The sequence below is a fragment of the Erinaceus europaeus genome, chromosome 12 (genome assembly GCF_950295315.1).
Source record: "Erinaceus europaeus chromosome 12, mEriEur2.1, whole genome shotgun sequence".
Lineage (NCBI taxonomy): Eukaryota > Metazoa > Chordata > Mammalia > Eulipotyphla > Erinaceidae > Erinaceus > Erinaceus europaeus.
Window position 1 is genome coordinate 95848631 of NC_080173.1, and position 21394 is coordinate 95870024.

At 57.2% G+C, this 21394-nt stretch overlaps 4 protein-coding genes across 12 annotated transcripts in view; 1 reads left to right on the forward strand and 3 right to left on the reverse strand.

Annotated features, from left to right (window-relative positions):
• DCAF1 (DDB1 and CUL4 associated factor 1) overlaps positions 1 to 962 on the forward strand; it is a 79734-nt gene extending 78772 nt beyond the window's left edge. For both annotated transcript variants that reach the window (XR_009553236.1, XM_060204587.1), the window contains one exon: positions 11 to 962. Coding sequence is in view for 1 of the 2 variants with exons in the window: in XM_060204587.1 (XP_060060570.1) it covers positions 11 to 69 (59 nt within the window). In the remaining variant the exon portion in view is untranslated. The remainder of the gene's footprint in view (positions 1 to 10) is intronic.
• A 3086-nt stretch (positions 963 to 4048) lies between these two features.
• RBM15B (RNA binding motif protein 15B) lies at positions 4049 to 7169 on the reverse strand. Its single transcript, XM_007527297.3, has one exon. The coding sequence runs from the start codon at positions 7053 to 7055 to the stop codon at positions 4374 to 4376; it is 2682 nt and encodes an 893-aa protein (XP_007527359.2). The 5' UTR covers positions 7056 to 7169; the 3' UTR covers positions 4049 to 4373.
• A 1986-nt stretch (positions 7170 to 9155) lies between these two features.
• MANF (mesencephalic astrocyte derived neurotrophic factor) lies at positions 9156 to 13366 on the reverse strand. The gene is made up of 4 exons (XM_060204589.1): positions 13201 to 13366; positions 12628 to 12755; positions 11289 to 11430; positions 9156 to 9577 (listed from the first exon to the last, which is right to left on the reverse strand). Exons 1-4 carry the CDS (start codon positions 13289 to 13291, stop codon positions 9393 to 9395), a joined length of 546 nt encoding a protein of 181 aa, XP_060060572.1. The 5' UTR covers positions 13292 to 13366; the 3' UTR covers positions 9156 to 9392.
• A 1011-nt stretch (positions 13367 to 14377) lies between these two features.
• DOCK3 (dedicator of cytokinesis 3) overlaps positions 14378 to 21394 on the reverse strand; it is a 321851-nt gene continuing 314834 nt past the window's right edge. For all 8 annotated transcript variants that reach the window (XM_060204601.1, XM_060204600.1, XM_060204599.1 and 5 more), the window contains 3 exons: positions 21166 to 21253; positions 18521 to 18603; positions 14378 to 17352 (listed from right to left, as the gene is read on the reverse strand). In XM_060204601.1, the coding sequence (XP_060060584.1) occupies positions 16843 to 17352; positions 18521 to 18603; positions 21166 to 21253 (681 nt within the window). In that variant the 3' untranslated portion in view covers positions 14378 to 16842. The remainder of the gene's footprint in view (positions 17353 to 18520; positions 18604 to 21165; positions 21254 to 21394) is intronic.

Here is a 21394-nt window from a genome sequence, read left to right on the forward strand (position 1 = left end):
TACCTTTCAGCTGACAGCTCTGACAACTCTGATTTGGAAGATGACATCATCTTATCTCTGAATGAGTGAGGAGCCATCACCATGTGGAAGAGATTCTTGGCAGGCGAGAAACTGAGTCATGAATTTAGAGTTCCTTCCTCTCCCTTCTCCCAGGGCTTTCTGTCTCTTAAGGAACCACATGCCCTGCATTAGAGGATTCTGGTTTAGAGAGTCTTCCTGAAATCTGAGGGTCCTTCTAAGAACAGTAACCACCGTAATAAGGGACAGCAGGGGTCAGGCCCCATTCTCCCCTCAGAGCACGGGCGCAGCTTTCCTCAGTGGGGAAACACTTCTCGGGGTCATTTCACAATATATTTTCTTTGTATGATGTTCTTTACTTAAAGAACAAGAAATAGTTTTTTATAAAATTGAAAAAAAAATAAATAAAAAACAGGCATTTATAACCGAGGGTATGAACTTATATCCACTAGGTCTCTTGTCCCTGCGCTTCATTTTCTATGGAAGAAAATGGTGTCTAAAGAACAATCTAGAGGCGTTTTTACATATTTAAATGAGAAAGAAAATCGTGGTTTCTTAAATTGATAAGGATTGAGAATATTTTATTATAAATATAATATATGATTTTTTAAGCTGTTCTGTTGCCTCAGCCGCTGTCAGGTTTTCTTTTGTGCCCGAGTGGGGAGGAAGGTGCTGCTTGTTCACTGAGTCAATACCAAACTTCACCCCTTAGTGGTCTGAGGACAGCAAGGTCGTTGTGGATATTGGTTGTTGTGGAGTTGAGGGAACTTAGGATATAAGTTCACTCCCTCTATTTTTGCTTTGTGATTGAGTTTTTCAAAAATCGTTTTTTCTTTTTCCCTTTCTCCCCAATGTGGAAATTACAAATCAAAGGCCTTTTTTTCTTTAATGTAAAGTGTATTTATTTAAAAAAATACAAAATAAACTACAAGTCTGTCTTTGTTTATGGCCTTCCCCTGTTCTCTTTTTCCAAAGTGGAGTCTGTCCCTTGCTTTGCAGCTCTAGCCGGGCAGTCGGGCACCTCCCGAGAGCAGCAGCCCAGGGTACCCTTTGCCCAAGTAAAGCTGGAGGCGGCTGAGTACCTACAGCCTGCAGCTTTCCTTCAAAGAGACTGTGCCCCCGAGGGTGCCCGGGGCAGGAGGAACAGCAGCACAGGGCGTGCCACTGCTCGGAGGACAAACCTCTCTCCCCAGCTTCTGAACCAGCAAGGTAGCTTGAAGAGTGTAGAGTTGGTGGGGCTGGGGAGTTGGGGTGCTCTGGAAGGATAGCCAGTCAGTCTAAGGTTGGCAGTTAAGAACGAAGCGTCCTGGCTATCCCTGTGGGTGGTGACAGTTGTCAGTGCTTCCTGAAAGGGGAGTGGACCTGAAGCTGTTCGGTTTTGGCAGTTAGAGGGTGTCTGGGGCTTGCTCAGGCTGGGTCTGCAGATGCCTCACGGGCCTCTGGGTCAGCGGTGCTCTTACCAGAAGCCCCGCCGGCTGCTCCTTTTCACTCACCCTTTTAATGTCCCCAAATAAATAGAACCTAGTCTCCTTCATCCTTTGATTTCTGCCTGAATAACAGTTCTTGATTTCTGTTGTAGTGGTACTAACTAGCCAGAGACTTTGCTAAGAAGGGATCATTTGACTGTGAAATAAACAGGTCGGGAGAAGACTCCCCAGGGCTTGTCAGCCAGCTTATCAGCACATCAGAGTGGGCTTGTCAGAAGTCTTGGCTCTGCTAGCGCTCGGTTTAAGTGGCTTGCTAAGTTTTGCTAGTGCTCACTGCCCTAGGACAGGTTAAAGTCAGGTGCCCAAAGCACTGTGTTTCAGTCATCTGGCACTATATTTAGGGACTGTAGCTCTTGGGAGCTCCCACAGGTGTCTCAGGTGGTGAGGAAGCCAGCCTCCAGGAGGAAAACAGAATTCTGGTTGGCCTGGCAACAAACCCTTAGGACAGTTCCTCAGAGACTAAGGAAACATCAGCCCACTTACTCTGCCCGGGCTCAAGATCTAGGCTCAGGAAGAAAGCTGGAGAGTACCACATCACCCACAGCGCAACACCTCAGGCAGGACCCGACCCCTGCCAAGAGCTGGCTGAGGCACTCCTCAGCTCACAGAACCTGCTGTGTCTTAAGAACCACAGGAAGGAAGGAAGGAAGGAAGGAAGGAAGGAAGGAAGGAAGGAAGGAAGGAAGAGGGAGGAAGGAAGGGGTTGTGAAGGGGGCTCAAGGAAGACAGGGTCACACACTGGGCTGTGGTTCCTCACCAGGGCTCTACAGTTCTTTGTGGAGGCTACCAAGTCCCCGTTTCTGAAGAGGGAAGGACAAGGCAGACTGACTACCCAGCCACGTGTCACAGCAGGTCTCTGTGTGATCACAATGTGCAGTCTTCTGGGTCTCTCTCTACCAAGAACTAGCTAGCCTTGCACTTAGCTGGGCAAGTCGGCTGTGATCTAGAGCCCAGGTACTTATCAGAGAACTGCAGGAAGCTCTGCGGTGTGCCGAGACCCCAACTGCTCCAAAGACCAGGCCCGCTGCTGCTGGCAGCATCAAATGCAATGGCCTGCTGGCCCCTGCCGACTGGCTCAGATGCCAGATCGCCAGTCTGGTAGTTGCGGCAGAAGCTCCAGTGCAGACAGCCAATAGACGCGTTTGCATTTCCCCATTTCCCGGTGCTAATGTTTTCTGTTCTGTTCTGAGCAAGCTTGTCCTAATGAGCACCAGCTGAAGCCCTTCGAGCCGCTTTCCCCCCAGGCACCTGCCTGTTCAGTCCTTGGGGCCTTGAAGACGCGTCCTTTCACCTTCCTTTTAGAGGCCTTGTGCGCTCTGCATTGTTGGGGCCCCAGCTTCACCTCAGAACACCTTCGTTCACCCACACCCTGCAGCCCGAGGGGATGGCACAGCCAACAGAACCTGAGGCAGCTGGTTTGTGTGGGACCCGTTTCGCTTACTGGAGGGTGTCCCTCAGCCCTCACAACGATGCTTTTGGAGTACAGACTGCCACCTGAGCATTTGTTAGAACGAGTGGTATTAGGGGCCAGGCGGTGGCACAAAGGCGAAGCGCACACATCACAGTCCACAAGGACCTGGGTTCAAGCCCCTGGTCCCCACCTGTAGGAGGGAAGCTTCACGAGCGGTGGAGCAGGGCTGCAGATGTCTGTCTCTCTCTCCCAACAGCTGTCTACCCAATAATAAATAAGAATATATATAAAGAATAAATGGTGTTTAGTCTGTGCTTTGTGGTGATGGCTGCTGTATGGCTCTGGCTCCCCATTCTCCCCAGCAGCTGAACTGCTAGCCGTGTGTGCTGCCTGCTAACTGCCTCGCTGTCCTGCCTGCCCCGCCCACCCCCAGCAAGGCTGAGCGCTGTCCAACACTGACTGCTACTTCACTTCCCCACTGAAGCAAGCGGCCTCTTTCCAGCGCTGTCAGGGTGAGAAGTGTTGACTCTTGGGACCGTTAACAAAAGCATCTTTCTGACCCGGCACCACAAACGTGAACGTAGCATCTCACAGCTCGTGGTCTGACTGGCCCCACTCCACAGTTTAGGCCCAAAGGACGAGCCAGGATTCAGACTAATTTCCATGACGCCGTCCCTTTCCTCCAGCATCTGGCTTCTAGAGCCCCTCAGAGTCTGAACAAGGTGCCGTCTTCCCTGCGAGTATCTGTGGACAGGACTCCTTGGTGACCAGTGTTGCTTTGCTCCTCTGGCTAAACATCTGCAAGACTCTTGCTTCCAGACAGGCCATCGGATGAGGCACTTTGTCTAGTAGACACATTATTTTAGGACAGGAAAACACAGTCTCATACTGGCCGTAAACCTTATTATCCCTTCCACACGGGCTCTGCTCAGGCTGACACTGCACCATCCAGCGTCCAAACTGAAAGCACCTACTTCCACTCGAGTTAAGAACAAGCGTGAACACGGTCCTGACTGAACCACCTTTGGGTCTGGCAGTGCTGGGAAAGGGCGTGTGCATGCAGGGTACTTATGGGCATGCAGCGAGAAGCCAGTCCTCCGTTCTCCATTAAACTAGGACTCTGAACAGGATTAAAAATCTGTCCTCTGACAAAGGCTTTACTGACAGCTTTCCATACAGTTAGTCAAAAAATAAACATACAGAACACAGTTACCTTGTACACTAGAAACCAACATGACAAGAATCCCTTCTCATAGCTGTAGAAAAAAGAAAAAAAAAAAAGAACAAGCCCCCAAATCTAGTAACTTCATCTCGGCGGGCACGGCCTTGGTCCCATCAAACGAACCAAAACCGCCCTGCAGAGAACCAAACCGAGGGGAAGGACAGGGTGGAGGGTCCGACCTTAAACCGACTGCTCTGGGACTGACACACACGGAAATGGAAAAGGCAGGTTTGGGCTACGCAGTGTCCCTCACGATCACGACCACCATGTGCTCCTCCTCGAGCTTGCCCAGTGTCCTCAGTGCCGCCTGGAGGTACTGCTGGGAAAAGTCGCAGGGCGGGAAGGCGTACAGCATGCCCGTGCAGTCTCTGCCCTTGGACCCACCCACCGGCAGGCTGATCACCCCCGCGGCCTGCTTCTGTTTCAAGTAGGAGACAAGGTTCCTGAGAAGCCGCCGCTGCAGGCCGGGCTCCACCGTGGGCATCGCCTCGGCCGAGGCGCCGGGGACGGCCTGGGTGGCCAGCAGCACGGCGTAGCCGTCGGGACTGCCCTGCTTGATGCGCCGTGTGACCTCGTCGAGCTTGGGCTGGTCCAGGCGGAGGCGCTGCGCGATCTTCAGCTGCGTCAGCCTGCTCCCGGAGCTGTGGTCTTTGAGGAGGCCGCTGAGGACGCCCTGGTCTCCCTCCAGCATGTGCATAGACGTGGGGAAGCAGCTGTTTTTCAACACCAGCAGCCCATGCCAGCCCAGCTGCAGTGTCTGGGCGTACTCGGAAAGATTCTTGAGCTTTTTGGTCTCGTGTTTCGGCTCTTCCACAGGCTTGGGCTGAGCCTCCGTGGTCCGATGATTGCGCTCGCTGTCCCGGGTCTTCTTCCCGTGGGAAGAGTCGGGGGCCTCGTGGTGGTGGTGATGGCTCCGCTCCTCGGCCCCGTGCCTGCTGTTGCCGAGGGAGTTGCTGCCCGCGTCCTTGGTCCCTTCGCCCGCGTGGTTCTCCTTGCGGCTGCGTTCAGGGGTGCGGTCACAGCCCCTGTCGGCCTGCTGCCCACCGCCCTTGGTCCTGCTCCGCTCCTCGTAGGGGGAGTGGGCGGCCCGCCCGCGCTCGCTGGACAGGCTCCTGCGCTTGCGCCGCTCGTCCCAGGCCTTGGGCAGCCCCCGCTCCGCGTCTGCCCAGCGCTCGCCGCTCCTGCTGCGCACCGAGCGGGTGTAGCCCTCCAGGCTGTTGCGGCGCTCCGAGCTCTTGGCGGGGCTGGCCCAGTCGCCCTCCAGGAAGGTCCGGTCCCGGTCCGAGTACAGGAGGTGCGGGGGGGTCCGGTCCCGCACGCGCAGGTCGGCGTCCAGGCCGCGGTGCCGCACGTAGCCGTCGGCGAGGAGCTCGTAGTGCAGGGGCAGCGGCGCGGGCTGGTACTGCTGCGGGTAGCGCGCCTCCTCCGCCTTGGCGAAGTCCACCCGCAGCCGGCGGTCCGGGCCGCCCAGGGGGAAGCCCCGCATCTTGGCGCAGGCGGCCTGGGCCGCGTCCAGGCTCTCGTACTGGATGTAGGCGAAGCTGTCCCCCTTGACGTGGTCGATGGTGCGGATGCTGCCGAAGCGGTCAAACTCGCGGGCCAGCGCGGCCAGAGAGGTGTTGGGCCCCAGGCCGCCCACCCAGAGGCGGGTGGTGGGGTTGGCCTTGCCGTAGCCGATCTTGATGGGGTTGCGGCCCACCACCCGCCCCGACATGGCCACCTTGGCCCGGTGCGCCATGTCCAGGTTCTGGAACTTGAGGAAGGCGTAGGCGCCGCCCTGGCCGCGGGCCGGCCGCTTGATGACCACCTCCTCGATGATGCCGTACTTCTCGAAGGCGCGGCGCAGCTCCAGCTCCGACACGCCGTGGTCCAGGTTCCCGATGAACAGGTTGCGCGTGGCGCGCTGGTCGTCCTCGGGCATCAGGTCGTCGTCGCCCACGGCCGGGTAGGCGTAGGGCCGCCCGCGCTCGTCGTACAGCCCGTAGTAGTCGAGGGCGCGCTCCCGGGACAGCCCCACGGCGGCGGCGGCCGCGGCGTCCAGGGCGAAGGCGGCGGCGGCGGCGTGGCGGGCGCGGGGCTCGCGCAGCGGCGGGGCGGCCACCGGGGACAGCGAGCGCTGCTTGTACGGGTAGCCGCCGTGCAGCGGCAGGTAGCCCAGCGGCTCGGCGGGCGCGGGCGGCCCGGGCGGCGGCGTGGAGGTGGCGGCGCTGCTGCTGCTCCTGCGGCCGCCGCCGCCGCCGCCGCCGCGCAGGTACACGGGCTCCACCTTGAGCGGCCGGTCGTACAGCAGCAGCTGCCGGGCCAGCGCGTGCTGCCGCGCCTCGCGCGCGTCCTGTGGGTGCCGGAAGTTGACGTAGGCCACCCGGCCCAGCTCGGGCGTGTGCGACAGGCGCAGGCTGATGTCGCCGAAGCGCTTGAACTGGTGGAAGAGCCGGTCCTCCAGGTGCTCGGCGGGCAGCGCGGGGCTCAGGCTGCTGATGAGCAGCGTCTTGTACTCGGGGGCGGCGGCCGACGAGCCGGGCCCGGCGGACTCGGCTCCGGGCGGCGGCGGCGGCGGCGGCGGCGGCGGCGGCAGGGGGGACGCCCGGGGCGACGCGCCCGAGACCCCCGGGTCCCCCGAGGCCTTGGCCCCGCGCCCCCCGCCGCCGGCGCCCGAGGCGGAGGAGCGGCCGCCGCTCGCCCGATGGTTCGCGTCCCCCGCGCCGCGTCCGTCGCGGTGTCCGCCGCCGCCGCCGCCGCTGCCGCGGGGCTTGTCGCGGGTCCGCGTCGGGACCGGGTGCTTGGCGCCGCCCGAGGCCTTGTGCGCCGCCCGCCGCCCGCCCGCCTCCGCCTCCCGTTCGCGCTCCCGCGGCCGCTTGGCCGACGAGGACGAGCCGCGCCCGCTCGGGCTGGAGTCTCGCTCGCTCTGCCTCTTCATGGCGCGGCGCGGCGGGCGGGCGGGCGGCCCGCGGGCCCTTCACAGCGGCGGCGGCGGCAGCGGCGGCCGAGGAGGCAGCGCCCCCGGCGCCGCCATCTTGGACAAAAGGACTCGGCGCGGCGGTGGCGGCGGGGCGGGGCGGGGCGGGGCGGGAGCGGCGCCCTGGGGCTGGGCGTCGCGTTATCAGACGGCGCCCGGCGGTGCCACGTGACCCGGCGTGGGCGGGGCGAGAGCTGCGCCGAGTGTTACGCCATCGGCCTGCGCCGCCCCCGTGCCACGTGACCCGCGGCGCGCTCCGGCGAGGCTCTGGCGCCACCTTGCGGCGGGCGCAGAGACGGCGTTTCCGGCTCCAGCCTGGGCGGGGGCGGGGCTGCGGGTAGGTGTCCGCTGGCTCCAAGTGGAGCCGGAGCCGCAACTTGCCTGTGCGCCGGCTGAGCCCCGGCCTCCAGTCTTCACAGCCTCTTCACCGCGTCACCGTGTGTCTCGGGGTTCAGGAACGCCAACCCTGCGGACGGAAGCACCCCTCTCCCTCGGCCCACCTTTGAGGGTCCTGCGTTCACATTCGCCCAGAATGGCTCCTGAGCGTCGCAAAAGGGCGAGAACCGTCTAGGCACAGGCAGAGAAAACCCGAGGAAAACTGCAGTTCTGTGAGCGCAGAGGCCGCCCTGCAGCTATGCGTAGGCTGACCAGTGCCCTCCTGCTCCAGCGCCTGGGTCCCCTGGGAATTGATCATCCTCGATTTGCTCGAGCCGTCTTAACTTCAGCGCTCCCCTGCCCCCATAACCGAAGACAGCAGCTGGGGAAACACCTCTAACATCTAAGGCCTCCCTCTTGAACAAGTGTGCTTCCAGGAGGTGTAGTTGTCAGACAGTCTCGGTTGGGGGATCGGCCCTGGAGTAGTTGGGCTGCTTTCCTGCTTCCCGGAGGCCGTGGGAACAAAGGCAACAGTGGGCTTAGTTTGATTTCTGGTTCCAGCCGTGGATTTTGCACTATCATTCGGAAGCTCAGGACACTGCCTGTGGCGATTTTAACAGCTCACCCAACTCCCCTAACAGGGAATTCTTGGCCTGACAAGTAACCCAGCCTTCTTTCCTTTCAGATGTGAAGCTGCAGAGGCACAAAATGTGGGATTGCCGCTGCCAAGCTTGTCAACTGGCCCCACAGTTGTATGTTCAAGACTCTCTTCAAGGAAAATTTGGGAAGCCGGGTGGTGGCGCACCTGGTTGAGCAGTTACAGTGTGTGAGGACCCAGGTTCGAGCCCCCAGCCCCCATCTGCAGGGAGAAACCTTTGTGAGTGGTAAAGCAGTGTGTCGCAGGTATGTCTCTCCCTTTCTACTTGTCCTTTCTTCTTGATTTCTGGCGCTCTCCAATAAATAAATAAAAATATAAGAACACTTGGGCTTTGCATCAGTGTTACCTGAGGCTTGACCACCAATGCCTCAGAGAGCAGTTTCTTGGTCTCTCTGTTCCCGTGCAGGTGTTTCCATGGAGACATAACTCATGCTGACAACTGGGTTTCCTAAGCACCAACTTCACCATCTAACTAAAAAAAAAAAAACCCACAAAAGGCAGACTCTGGCAGCATGTACCTCACCTGTCACTCATCTTGTATAAACAAAGGCAAGAAAGCTTTTGGCCGACTGTGCAAATGACCCCTACCAGGTCCTGCCAAGACCCAGTGAAGGTTCAGAGGCTTGGGACTAACACTAGATACAGACTCAAATGGACACACAGAGGGCCAGGACCGGGCAGTGCCAAGTTCAGTACCAGTCTCAGGCTAAGCCTCTTCCACGGGTGTAAGACCCCGGCGGGGTGTCTAGCAGCCATGTGGCCTCTCCCTTCCCATGTCGGGAAGACAGCGAGAGGGGTGAGGATGCCAAGGCCCAGTCTCCCACCTCTCCTCTCCCCGGGTTGCCCTCCAGTCCTATACAACCCACTGTCCCTCAGCACATCCCACCCTGTAATTTTAGCTTCGGTAGTTGAAGGGACAGGTGTGAGCAGCCTTGATGCCACTTTGTAGGCTAGAAAGCATTAGCTTGTGGGATCTTCATGAGGAGTAAAACTCTTTCAGTTTTCACTTTTAATTCTTCAAAGACAGCTAAAATTTTTCTTCCTTTAATAAAAAAAATCCCAGACACACTTTGAAGTCCTAGAGTAAACCAGCAACAGAACAAGCAAATCCCCCCATGGGGGCACTGTGGAGCCAGTATCATCAGGAAAACTCCAGGCTTCACACCTGACATCGTCAGGAGCCCACCTAAAAAATAAATTACAAAAGGCTGTTTTCAAAAGAAGAGCTGTCTGTTCCCCCTCAGGTGCGGCAGGGGTCAGACAGATTACAAATCAGTCCGAGAACTGGCTGCCTTGGGAGCATATTTAGGCATCAGTTCATTGATCTTCCGGATGTAGTCAGACTTCTCTGCACAGCCTTTACACGACTCTCCCCAGTCATCCAGAATCTTCTTGAGTTCTTTAACTCGGAGTTTCTTCAGGTCCACTGTGCTCAAGTCGATCTGTTTGTCTGGAGAAGAGAGCAGGGAGAGTAGCCAGCTGTGTAATGAGATCACAGAACCCCAACAGCCCGGGGGTGGGTCACCCCTGGACAGTCAGACTACCCTCTGAAACCAGCAGCATTACCGTGGAGGGGAAGAGACATTTTCAGACACATCAGGTGTGCTGGCACTCGCTGCCCGTAATGGGAACTGGGGGAGTTGGGCGGCAGTGCACCTGGCCCGAAGTGCAAGGACTGACGCAAGGATGCCGGTTCCAGCCTCTGTCCCCCTCCCCCCACCAGCAGGGGGGGCCGCTTCACAGTTGGTGAAGCAGGTCTGCAAGTGTCTCTCTCTCTCTCTCCCCATCTCTCAATTTCTCTCTGTCCTATCCAACAGCAATGACAACAATAATAATGACAACAACAAGGGTAACAAAAAATGGGAAAATTGGCCTCCAGGAGCAGTGGATTTATAGTGCAGGCATGGAGTCTCAGCGATAATCCTGGAGGCAAAAATAAATAAGTAAAAAGGGGGGGACTGGCCCAAAGCCCTCTACCAGAAGGGCCGGTCTTTTGCTGCCAGAAACAGGGATGCCGACCATGTCACCTGCACAGGACCAATGCCTCTTATTCTCCCAAGTGTCTCCTCTAAATATTCAAGGTAGAGGTGGCTGGTGACAGAGCAGGCCCTAATTAGGCACTTGACCCAGGACTCTCTCTCATTTATTTGGGACAGAGTCGAGAGAAATTAAGAGGGGAGGGAGGAACCAGTAGCACTGCTTCACACACATGAAAGCTTTCCCACCTGCAGGTGGGGACCAGAGCCTTGAACCTGGGTCCCTGAGTATTGTAATATGTGCTTTCTAACAGGTGCACCATGACTCAGCCCCAGGACTTTTCTCTATGACCATTCGTGACCAGAGAAAACTTAAAACAACTGTCCCACGGACCTCAAGTCATTGTTTAATTTTACAGAAAGGGTCTTTTGGAAAACTGGGACTGTTTGAGACCTAGTCAGCAAGATGTGCAGCATTCATGACTCCCGGACTTGGCCATCTGGACACTTAATTTTGATAGAGAGTGAAACAGACCACCACACCGAAGTTTCCCTCAATGCTGTGGGGGCTGGGCTTGAACACAATAGGCCTTTATAAAATAATAAAGACCACTGGGTTTTCAGAAACTGTAGCCAGACCGAGTCTGGCTTGAGTTAGAGAACTCAAGTCGGCCCACAATCTTTTTCTGTTCAAAAATGACTATTTCTAACTTTGTCAGATTAAAAACCAAACCCTTAGCAGCCCGCACAGGACCTCTGTGACCTGCCTACCCGACTGTCTCAGCATTTCTGCTCGGCCTGGAATGTTTCCCACCAGCTGCCCTCTGGGCTAGATCTTACCCCCTCAGTGGGCTGAGATGTTACTTTTACAAGTCGGGTCCGCACCCCTCACCATGATACAGAAACCATTAGGGATGGCGGCTGGGTGGTGGCACACAGGGTGGAGCGCCGTGTTACCTACCGTGTGCGAGGGTCCTGCCTGCCCCCACCCCGCCGGGCAGAAGCTTCACGAGCAGTGAAGCGGGGCTAGAGGAGCCGTCCTCTATCCCTATCTCCTCCCCTCCCTCAGGTTTTCTCTGTCCCGGCAGATAAGGGGTGCAAAGAGGAGGGGAAAGATGGCCAGCAGAGGTGGGGGGGCGGCAGCGAGCCAAGGAGAGGGGAAGCAGAGGAGGCCGCGGCACTCACCATACTTCAGCTCACAGATCTGGCTGTCCTTCTTCTTGAGCTTCTCGCAGATCTTCTCCACAGGGATGTGGTGGGCCAGGGGCTTCGCCACCTCATTGATGATCTTGGTAGCCGCGTCCTCGGTGGCGCCGATGTAGTAGCACTGCGGCGAGAAGGCGCGGACATCTCACGGCCTCGCCGCCTCCGCCGGGGCCTCGCTGCCCCAGGCCCTGTCTGCACCGGCGGTCGGTCGGTCGGGGTCGGTCAGTGCCGGTCGGTGCCGCCCGTCTGGCTGCAGAGTCTGAGTCTCCCGCCAGCCGCGCAATCGGGGCCGCCCCAGGACCCTCCACTGCTCGCCTGGCTGCTGCGATCCCCGCCGAGGGTCCCCTTCCTCCACCAGGGCCCTGCTTTCCTCCTCAAGAATTTATTTACTGGGAGTCGCGGGTAAGCGCGGGTGGCGCGAAGTGCCGGGACCGGCGTGAGGATCCCGGTTCGAGCCCCCGGCTCCCCGCCTGCAGGGGAGTCGCTTCACGGGCGGTGAAGCAGGTCTGCGGGTGTCTGTCTGTCTCTCCCCCTCTCTGTCTTCCCCTCCTCTCTCCTATTTCTTTCCTATCTAATGACGATGATATTAATAACAACAACAATAGTAACTACAACAACAATTAAAAAAAAGGGCAACAAAAGGGAAAACAAATAAATATATTTTAAAACTTAAAAAATAGGGAGTCGGGCGGTAGCGCAGCGGGTTAAGCGCACATGTGGCGCAAAGCACAAGGACCGGCGTAAGGATCCCGGTTCGAACCCCGGCTCCCCACCTGCAGGGGAGTCGCTTCACAGGGGGTGAGGCAGGTCTGCAGGTGTCTGTCTGTCTCTCCCCCTCTCTGTCTTCCCCTCCTCTCTCCATGTCTCTCTGTCCTGTCCAACAACGACGACAGCAGCAGCAGCAGCAGCAATAATAACTAAAACAAGGGTAACAAAAGGGAAAATAAATACGTGGATATGAAAGAAACAAAGTTATTTGCTGGAGACCGAGAGGGAAGGGCGTGGCAGAGCCCCCGCAGCCCTGCTTCAGCACCCGCAGAGCTTCCCCCCGCGGGCGGAGGGACCCGGGGCCGGAAGCCTCGTCCGCAGCGCAGCGCAGCGCATCTGTTGACTTACTCCTGAGGCGGCGAGGCGAGGCGACAGGAAGCGCCGGACACCGCTCTGGTGCCTGTGCTGCCGGGGATGCAACTCGGGGGGCCCCACGCCTGAGGGTCCAGCCGCTGCCCACTGTGCCACCCCCCGGACCACGGGACCCTTTGTCTTTTGAGTTTTTGAAAACTTTCTGAGAGAGATGCGGGGCGGCCGGCTCCCGACTCACCAGGCGGTTCTCCTTGCCCCGCGCGTCCCGGCAGAACGTCACCAGCTCCGTCTCAATGGCGGCCGGCGTGAAGGCGACATCTCCGTCCCTGAGGGCCTGGTAGAACCTGCCCAGGTAGGAGACGCAAACTGCAAAGAGAGGGGGGCGCTCAGCGACGCCGGGGAGGCGCTAGGGGGCCGGGGCGGGGGCGCCTCTCCGTCGGCGGCGTTCGCGGGGGTCCCCCGCACGCCCCGGGCCCCGCGACCCACGGCGGCTCCTCCCCGCCGAGAACAAGCGCGTCCTTGCGACGGGCTCCCCGCGACCCCAGAAACGAACGCGTCCGACGACGGCCGCCCGTCTCCAGACACGCCGCCTCAGGCCTCAGGCCGCCGGGTGCCGGGTGCGGGGGGCTCGGGCGTCACGTCGGCCTCGGGGCAACGTCCCAGCGCGACCAGGGCCAACTTTCCCCGGCGGGACGGCGTCTCGGCGTCTCCTAGGCCTGCCGCCCCAGCCCGATCCAGCCCCGGCCCTCAGCTCAGGGGGCCGGTAGGGCCGATCGCCGCCCTCGGCGCGCGGACCCCGGCCCCGCCGCACCTTCGCAGTCGCCGGGTCGCAGCGCCCGGCCGCCAGGCAGCACGCTCAGAGCCAGCGCCACCGCCACCGCCAGCCCGCGCGCAGCCCACATCCTCCCGCTCGGCCGCCGGCCGCCGTCCGACTGCGCCGCGCCCGCCGCGCCCGCCGCGCCGCGCCGCGCCGCTTCCAGGTCCCGGCCGCGCGCCGCGGCTCCCCATTGGCGGGAGGCCCCCGAAGCCCGCCCGCTCGCCGGTCCCCATTGGTCCACACGCCCCGGGCCCAGCCGAGCGGCTCCACGCCGCTCTCCCCCATTGGCTGGTGCCTCGGCCCGCCCGTGGCCCTCGACAGCTGTCGGCCACTGATTGAACCAGGTCAGTCCGCCGGAAGCGCTCGTGGAGGCGGCGGAAGCGGCCGAGGTGCCATCTTGGGGAGGGGCGGCGGGCTCGCGCTGGCCGCTGGCCGCTGGCCGCGGGAAGGAGCGGGGTGCCGCCGCCGCCGCCGCCGCCGCCCCCCCACGCCTGCCGATCGGCCCCTGCCGGCACCCACCCGAGCGAGAAAGCCCGCGCACTCCCCGCTCGGGGCGCCCACTGCTGCGCGGGCCTGGGCTCCCGGAGTCCGCCGCGACCCTGCAGGGCTTGCGGAGCGGCCGGCCGATCGCCGGCCAGGCTCGCTCGGGTCGGCAGCCGCTTGGTCCGTCGGTCTGGGGAGCGGCTGCCGAGCCTTGGCGCCTGAGGCCCGCCGACTCCGAGTGTCCCCAACAGCCTAGGCGCTCGCGGACGTGCTCACCGCGTGACTGGCGCCTGACGGGAGGACACCTGCAAGGGCGGACAGGCCTGGCCGGGGCACCTCCCGTCAGAAGGGCTTCCTCAGGGAGGGGTTGCTGGGCAGAGCTGGGCGTCTGGCTTCAGGAATTAGGACCAGAGCCATTCTCCCACGGGGCTTTTGTCGTCTGCCCCTGGAAGGCCTCTTCGTTGCCTCCAAGTTGCGGCGGCCTGCAGCCTCCTGCTTCCTCGCTCCTGCTCCAGCCGCGGGCGCCCGTCTCCTGGCCGAGCTCTTTGCTGCCTGCCTTCCAGATGCAAGACCTGGCTGCCCGGGACAGGAGATGTCTGTGGGCGCCCAAAGAGCTCGGGGCCCAGGGGCTGGGGTTGGGCAGTGGGCACTCGTGTGGCCCCCATTCAGTGAATTCAGTGGGTCGGTATCAGGTATTCATCTTTAATGTTCACATCACAGCAGTCAAGGGAGTCGGGGAGGGGAAATCAAGTGGCAGATATTTACATCTAAAATTCACATTATTTGTTGGATTTAGAACATGCTACCACAATATATACAGTAACATACCTCTTGGGACACTGGTACAAATTTCTTTCTTTCGACTTTGCTTTCTGGTACAGGTAAGATCGTTTTTTTTTAAATCACCTCTTTTTTCTTTTTAACATAAATACACAAACGAAATGGTTAGAAGTTTTCTTATTTTAAATAAGCGCAGAATGCCAGAGGTTAAAGACACATTTATAGGGCTGAATACCAATTGGACATCACACTCTATACATTTTTTGCTCAAATTCCTGTACAAATACACAGCATTCAAATAGGTATTTACAAAGAAGCTTGAGAGGATGAAAGTCAGTGTTTCACAATCTTCAAAGGATTCTCATCTCTGGCCTCCCACTTCCCCTTAGACTGGCTGATTCTCCAACAAAAGGGAGTTTCTTTTTATCCAGTTAGGGAAAATGGAGAGCGAAATCCCAAAGGCGTCTCATCTTGCATAAAATAAAGCAAGGCCAGGGAGACCCGCCCTCCCAGGCCACAAGTGGAGAAGGTGGGTGATGTTATGTGACGACTGCCTTGTCCAGGAATTGATTCAGAAGTGTCCTATAAGCTAAAGATCCCCTCCCACCTAGGAATCAAATCCAAAGCTAGCCCCACCCTCTAATCCCGCTAAGCACCAGGTGGCTCCGGCCTTCAGTCTGGAGGTGCAGGGCTCCCAACTGTGCCCCCCCCCCAACACTACATGAGGCCACCTTAGGGCATCAGGAGCCACTGATACACACTCTTCAGTCTTAACAGGTTACTCACTGGTGTTCGAGCTAACAAGCTGACAAGCTGGCATTTGTTTACAAGAGAAACAAACCCCGCTGAGTCCTTTTCTGTCTGGAAGGAGGGCCCATGGGGGAGGGGCAGGGGGCAATGCCAGCCATAAAGGTCAGCAGAAGAGGATCTAGGGGCAAACATGCCAGCTCAACAAGGAGAAGGCAGCCTTGTAACCATCGAAGTTGTTAACTCAAGCATGAAAGAAATCCGTAGATTTGAAAAAGTAACTTAGAAGAAGCACCCTGGTAAAATACTATGACCAACCCACCCTAAGTAATAACTCGAGGAAAATCAGTGCCCTGACCTGAACGACTTTCCTATAAAGATACCACTGCACTCTGCCCAACAGACTAGAGAGGCTGGAGAAACTGCCCCTCTGCCTGCCCTGAACCCTGAGTGCTGGTCCCCATGGGCCTGGAGTGGGGCCTCTGCACTTGCTTACCCAGGAGAGGGTAATTCAACCTTTTTTGGCTCTTAGCTTCCAAAAGGAGAAACTCCTTCCCACACTCGTGACCCAGGAACTTGCTGAACCTTAACCGCGTGTCCTCAGTGCTTGGAAGCCTGGCTGGGCAGCCAACCCCACTGCTAGGAGGTAGTGCTGAAAAATCCCTGATTCAGGAAGCTGGATGACAAGCTTTCTGGCCTCTTCTGAAGGTTAGAGGATTTCTGGTCCTTGCCACACGCCAGCCTCATCTCTGTACCGGATCATCACTCAACACGTGGCCTCCTGGACCTTGGGGAGGAAAGCGGCTAGGTTGTCCCTCTGGCTCAAGCTCATTCTAGCTCCAGAAGGTAGGAGGTAACCTCTGCAGATGCAAGGGGACTCCTGCAGGGCATGGGGAGTACTGAGAATGGAAGGAAGCCAATGGTCAGAATTAAAAGCAATGAAGAGAGTAGGAGGCAGGGCTGGCCTACGGAAACCTGGTAATGTCTACGTGCGGTCTGACCAGGTCACATGACAGTTAGCAAGTTGGCTCAGCCAGCCCGAAGCCACACACTCCTGGGTGGAAGAGTGAGCAGGTGGGCAGGCATTTGTGCAAAATAGCTTGTAGTCCTCTCGTCCACCTGTGTTCTTGCAATCCCTGAATACAACCATGAGCTCTTCTGTCTACACAGCAAAAGAAGAAGTCCTTAGTGCAATTTTCATTCTTCTGTGCATCTGTACCCTGGAGGGAGGGCCTGGCCCCCTACCCTGGGTCCTGGAAAGCTGTAAAGCAAGTCTGCCTGTGCAATATCTCCAGATAGCTCCACGTGGTCTGGAACTGCAGGAGGAATAAAGCATCTACTGCACAAAGGAAAGAAAGGAAAACCCATGGAAATGGGAATATAGAAAGTGAAATAAAAAAAAAAAAAAAGAAGCCACAACCCTTCATGCTGCTGCGGCCTCTGTACATGACAACACAAGAGTTCACGGCAATAGGGCAGTAGAACTAGACTCTTGGGGGTGATTCTCTCCTGAGTGCCAGGCCTCTCTGGTTTCTTGGGGAGGAGAAGGAGGGACTTGCTTTTTGGACCTGAAGTGGTTGGGCAAGCTGCTCACTGATGGTGGCGTCCAAGCCACCTCCCTGCCCTTCACTGGTCTCCTCGGCCGTGCTCCCAGGCCATTCGGGCCTGCTCTTCCTTCATGCTCCCGTGAGGCAGCGAGGCCTTACGGTGCAGGCCCCGAGGCCTTTCGGCTTCTTCGCGTAGCAGCACACCCTCATCATGCTCCAGGGCTGGCAGACGGGGGTGGTAGGGCTTAGGGGGCAGAGCAGGTGGGTCCATGGGGTCCTGAGGGATGACACAGCCCGGGGCTGAGTGGCTTCGGCATGGTTGGGCCTTGAGAGAGTCCAAGACGGCAGACTCGGAGAGGCTGTAGTGGACGGGGAGGTATGGTGGCTCAAGGTCTTCGTCAGCAGTCCAAGCTTGGCTCGGCATGGAGTCCATGGTGTCGGTTCGAGGTGGGACCTCTGAGGAGTGCCCAAAGTTACTCTCACTCAGAGAAGACACACCACTGCTGGCACTGCCGGACAGGGTAGAGTTGCTGCCATCTAGGCCTGACTGGGGACTTGTAGGGGATGCCGGGATGGGGTGAAGAGGAGACTGTGAAGGAAAGGGCGGGCAGGTTAGAATCCCTCTCCCTAGACAGGCCGGCTGGCCTGCCAAGTAAAGAGAAGTCAGAGAGCCTGCTTAGTATCTTTAACCCTCACCCAGAGCATTACAAAAATTGATTTAGTAAGAGGAACAGAGAGGGAGGGAACAGAGCACTGTTCATCTCTGGTTTATGGCCCGTGGAATTCTGGCAGTGTGTTATAGTACCAGGGATTGAACTTGGGACTTTAGAATCTTGGGTTTGACAGTCTAGTGGACTACCACTGGTGCTGCCTGCCTGGCTACACAGCACGTACCTTGTTTCTTCAATAGTAACCCCCCCAGCTGTCTCCCACCTTCAGCAAGGCAACAGAGTCCTGAGGGTACCTGCATTTCTATGGGGGGGTGGGGGCGGGAGGCCCTGTCCTAACTGCTGGGCATTCATGTCGTAGGACTAGGCTACTGGCTATGCTCTGGGGCCTGGTCAGAAGACCTGACTCCTAAGGCCAGTTGGGGCGTGAAGAACGCTCGCGGGCCGTGGCTCTGATGGATGTGTCTTACTGCTAAAGTCTGTAGTCTTTTCCCAGTTTGCGAAAATATTCCATGAATGGATTCCCCACAAAGCTTTAAAGCTTGCTGCTTCTTGTTTTGGCTGGATTCTGAAGAGCACTGTAATCCACTATAGGAATATTTATTTACATCTTTAACTCTGGGGAGTTGATACCTTGTGATGTTGGTGAAAGACTCTCACCTCACTGCTCATTGCCTCCAAGTTCTGGGTACCATGTTTTATTATTACTATCTTTATTTGTTGGATTGAGACAGCCAGAAATGGAGAGGGGAGGGGGAGACAGAGGAGAGAAAAAGTGATACCCACAGCCCTGCTTCACCCCTTGCAAAGCTTTCCCCCTGCAGGTGGGGACTAGCGGCTCCAGTCTGGGTCCTTAAGCATTGTAATGTATGCTCAGCTGGGTGGGCCACCACCCAGCCCCCAAAGCTGTCTTCTTCAGGACCCTCTAATGTCCCTCTTGTCACTACTATCTGCAGCGCAGAGTGGGGTACTGGCCTCTCTGCCTTCTGTAAGGCTGGGTTCTCAGGACAGAGGAGTAGGGGAGAGACTGGACTCTCTGTGGGCCCCAGGGGTGATTCGGGAGCACAGCCTGCCACTTCAGTACATTACCTTACGCAGGGTCCGGGCGGGGAGGGCTGGGGGGATGTCACCCAGGGGGTGGTGGAAGGCATCAAAATGTAGGGAGTAATGACCTGCAAAGGGAACAGAACCAGAGCCTCAACTGGGGCCCCACTTGGGCTTCATGCCACCACAGCTCGCTGTGCCAACTGCAGAGGTAGGAAGTCTTCTGGGCGACTAAAACGAAGGCTTCTGGAGTAGAAGATACCGATTTCACACAGAAGACCAAACAGGTTACATATCAGAGTTCTTGGAAAAACAAACTGCAGGCAGCGGCAGTCCCCAGCCTGCTCCCAGACTATGGCGGGCTGCTGAGGATGGGGCTGAGGACGCCACGGCATTTCACTGTCCGCAGTTCCTCTGGCCAGGAAGTCGTACTGAGCTCACCCGCCATACTCTGAAATCTCACTCACCCAAAGTCCAGCAGAGTCCTTCCTGTGGCGTCGATATTTTTTTATCCCAGAGACCTGGCTGTTTTGTCAACCTAGAACACTGCTATCCCTGCTCCTAAGAGAGTCGGAGGGCAGAAACTAACTGGGGCACCTGCTGGAGGCCTTCCTGTGCAGCAGGCTTTGGGGAAAGCACTGGAGGGGCTGGGATGCACCTTGAGTGGGCAGACAGGAAAGGCTGGGCCTCTTGCATTCTGCTATGCAGGCTCCAGCTGCGGGGGACTGCCGGCACCACTGAATGGTGGAAACAGATGGCATGAAGTTGAGTCACCCCCGGGAGAGGTTTATCATACAGGCCCTTACTTCCCTAGGCGTGCGTTATGTCTCCCAGCGCACGTGGGGTGACACTCTAGCTAGCTCCCGGGAAGAAAAGAAGCTAGACACTGCGGGAGTGTCTGCCATAAGGGGTGAAACCACGTTAGTGACTGTGCTAGGAGAGGGGAGACCCCCACTGTGTTCCAGTCATCTCCATGTTAAAGACCAGCGGACACTGGTCTGCGCTCCCCAATGCCAATGCACAGCTGATGGCCCTGAGGGCAGGCCCGCTTGTTTTGGGCATAGTTGCTGCTCTGCTCAGTAGAGAGAGATTCCTGAAGCTGACAAATGGAGTTCTCACAGACTCTGATCCTGATAACAAGAGGACCGGTGATAAGCTTATCTCTAGGTAGAGGATTAGGAAGTTACTACTCTGGTTTATGTGTCTCATTCGGCACGTTTAACTTACTGCCCGCCGAGCACTGGCATTACGGCATGGGCTGACCTGCTCTGGGCTCAGTATCTCTTCGGAGAAGCCTTCCTCGCCACAGCTGGGAGTCGTCGTGCCCAGCTCCTGTTGCAGCCTGGTCTACAGCCAGAAGCTCTTTCTTTGCACAGGGGCTTGGTCTGTCTACCAGCAGCCATTTGAGCTCTGAGTCTGTGCTCTTGGTTAGTTCTGTAACTGCTCCACATCTCCAGTGAACAGCAAGGAAGGCACCCTGTCAGAATCTCCCTGCCCTGTATGACTGAGCACCTGGTTCATTTCTGCCAGACACTGATGTGGTCTCAGCCTGGCTTCCTTAAAGGGGACAGAGTGGTGTGTCCTGCATGTTGCACAAGGAGTGAACACAGTGTGGAAAGTTGATAAAGTTTGATGGGGAGGTGTAATGACTCTGGAGAGATGTGTTATGTTGGGACAGTAGGTTGTACTGTTGAGAACTGAGTATGCCCTGAAGTCCAGAATATGGAGTGGAGGGGAGAGAACCAGCAGAGATGGGTCTAACATGGGACCTGGCTCTGTGTGACAGGGAGGCTTGGGATAAACAGCCTCCATGTAGATACTACTCTGTGTTAAAATAAACTCAGCTCGCAAAGCACAAGGACCGGCATAAGGATCCCGGTTTGAACCCCGGCTCCCCACCTGCAGGGGAGTCGCTTCACAGGCGGTGAAGCAGGTCTGCAGGTGTCTATCTTTCTCTCCCCTTCTCTGTCTTCCCCATCTCTCTCCGTTTCTCTCTGCCCTATCCAACAACGACGACAACAACAATAAAACAACAAGGGCAACAAAAGGGAATAAATAAATAAAATAAAATATTAAATAAATAAATAAATAAATAAACTCAGCTCTCGATGTTCTCCTGGCCCTTCTGGAGTTCTCCTATTAGCTTGTAGGGATAGAGCACAGGGTAAAATCTTATTATCTAAACAACCTCTGCTCTTGATAGCATGGCTGATAACCTTGCAATGGGCTGGATTCCCCTAGAGTATCCAGAATTTCTCGTGGAGAGGATTATCTTTGGGAAAATCACTATGCCTTGATCCGAACTTCCCATTCTTCTGGGGACTTGCTTGGTCAGATGCCTTTTCCTAGGTGCAAGTAGAGACCCCTGGGAGGGACAAAGGGGCCTGCAGGGCCTACTGAGTTCTGGGGAATGATTGCCCATGGTTTACATACAGCAGCCTGACTGTCCAGAAAAGTGGACTCAGGGCAGGTGGCAGCTGGAGTGTCTCTAAGGGAGGGTCCTGGGGTAGGAGAGACTATTAAGACCCAAACTGCTGATCAAGTCACTCACAGATTAAATAGTGAGCACAGGAAATGGTCAAGACTCCAGAGTATGAGTTGGCCTTGGCTGGCTGGTAGGGACAAAGTCAGCCACTCCACTCCAGATGGGGACAGACCTGGAGGAAGCCACTTTGGGTAGGGAGAAATACCTTTTTCAGCGACAGACAGATTGGGATCACTGCAGGGTTTGCAGGTTCCAACCACTTGCTGGAACAGGGCCCGCTGGAAATTTGGCAGCTGAGGGAAAGAGAAAATCATTAGAGAAGTAAAAGCTGTTATTATTATTATCACTATTTTTGCTTCCAGGGTTATCACTGGGGCTCGGTGCCTGCACTATGAATCCACTGCTCCTGGAGGCTATTTTTTCCCTTTTGTTGC

What these genes read in the sequence shown, in the direction of transcription:
- RBM15B (XM_007527297.3), bottom strand. Translation starts at nt 7,055, where the DNA reads ATGAAGAGGCAGAGCGAGCGAGACTCCAGCCCGAGCGGGCGCGGCTCG.
- MANF (XM_060204589.1), bottom strand. Translation starts at nt 13,291, where the DNA reads ATGTGGGCTGCGCGCGGGCTGGCGGTGGCGGTGGCGCTGGCTCTGAGC. An exon ending in GGGGCAAGGAGAACCGCCTG is followed by an intron (nt 11,431 to 12,627) that starts GTGAGTCGGGAG and finishes TTCTCGCCGCAG; the next exon opens with TGCTACTACATCGGCGCCAC. An exon ending in GATCTGTGAGCTGAAGTATG is followed by an intron (nt 9,578 to 11,288) that starts GTGAGTGCCGCG and finishes TCTCTTCTCCAG; the next exon opens with ACAAACAGATCGACTTGAGC.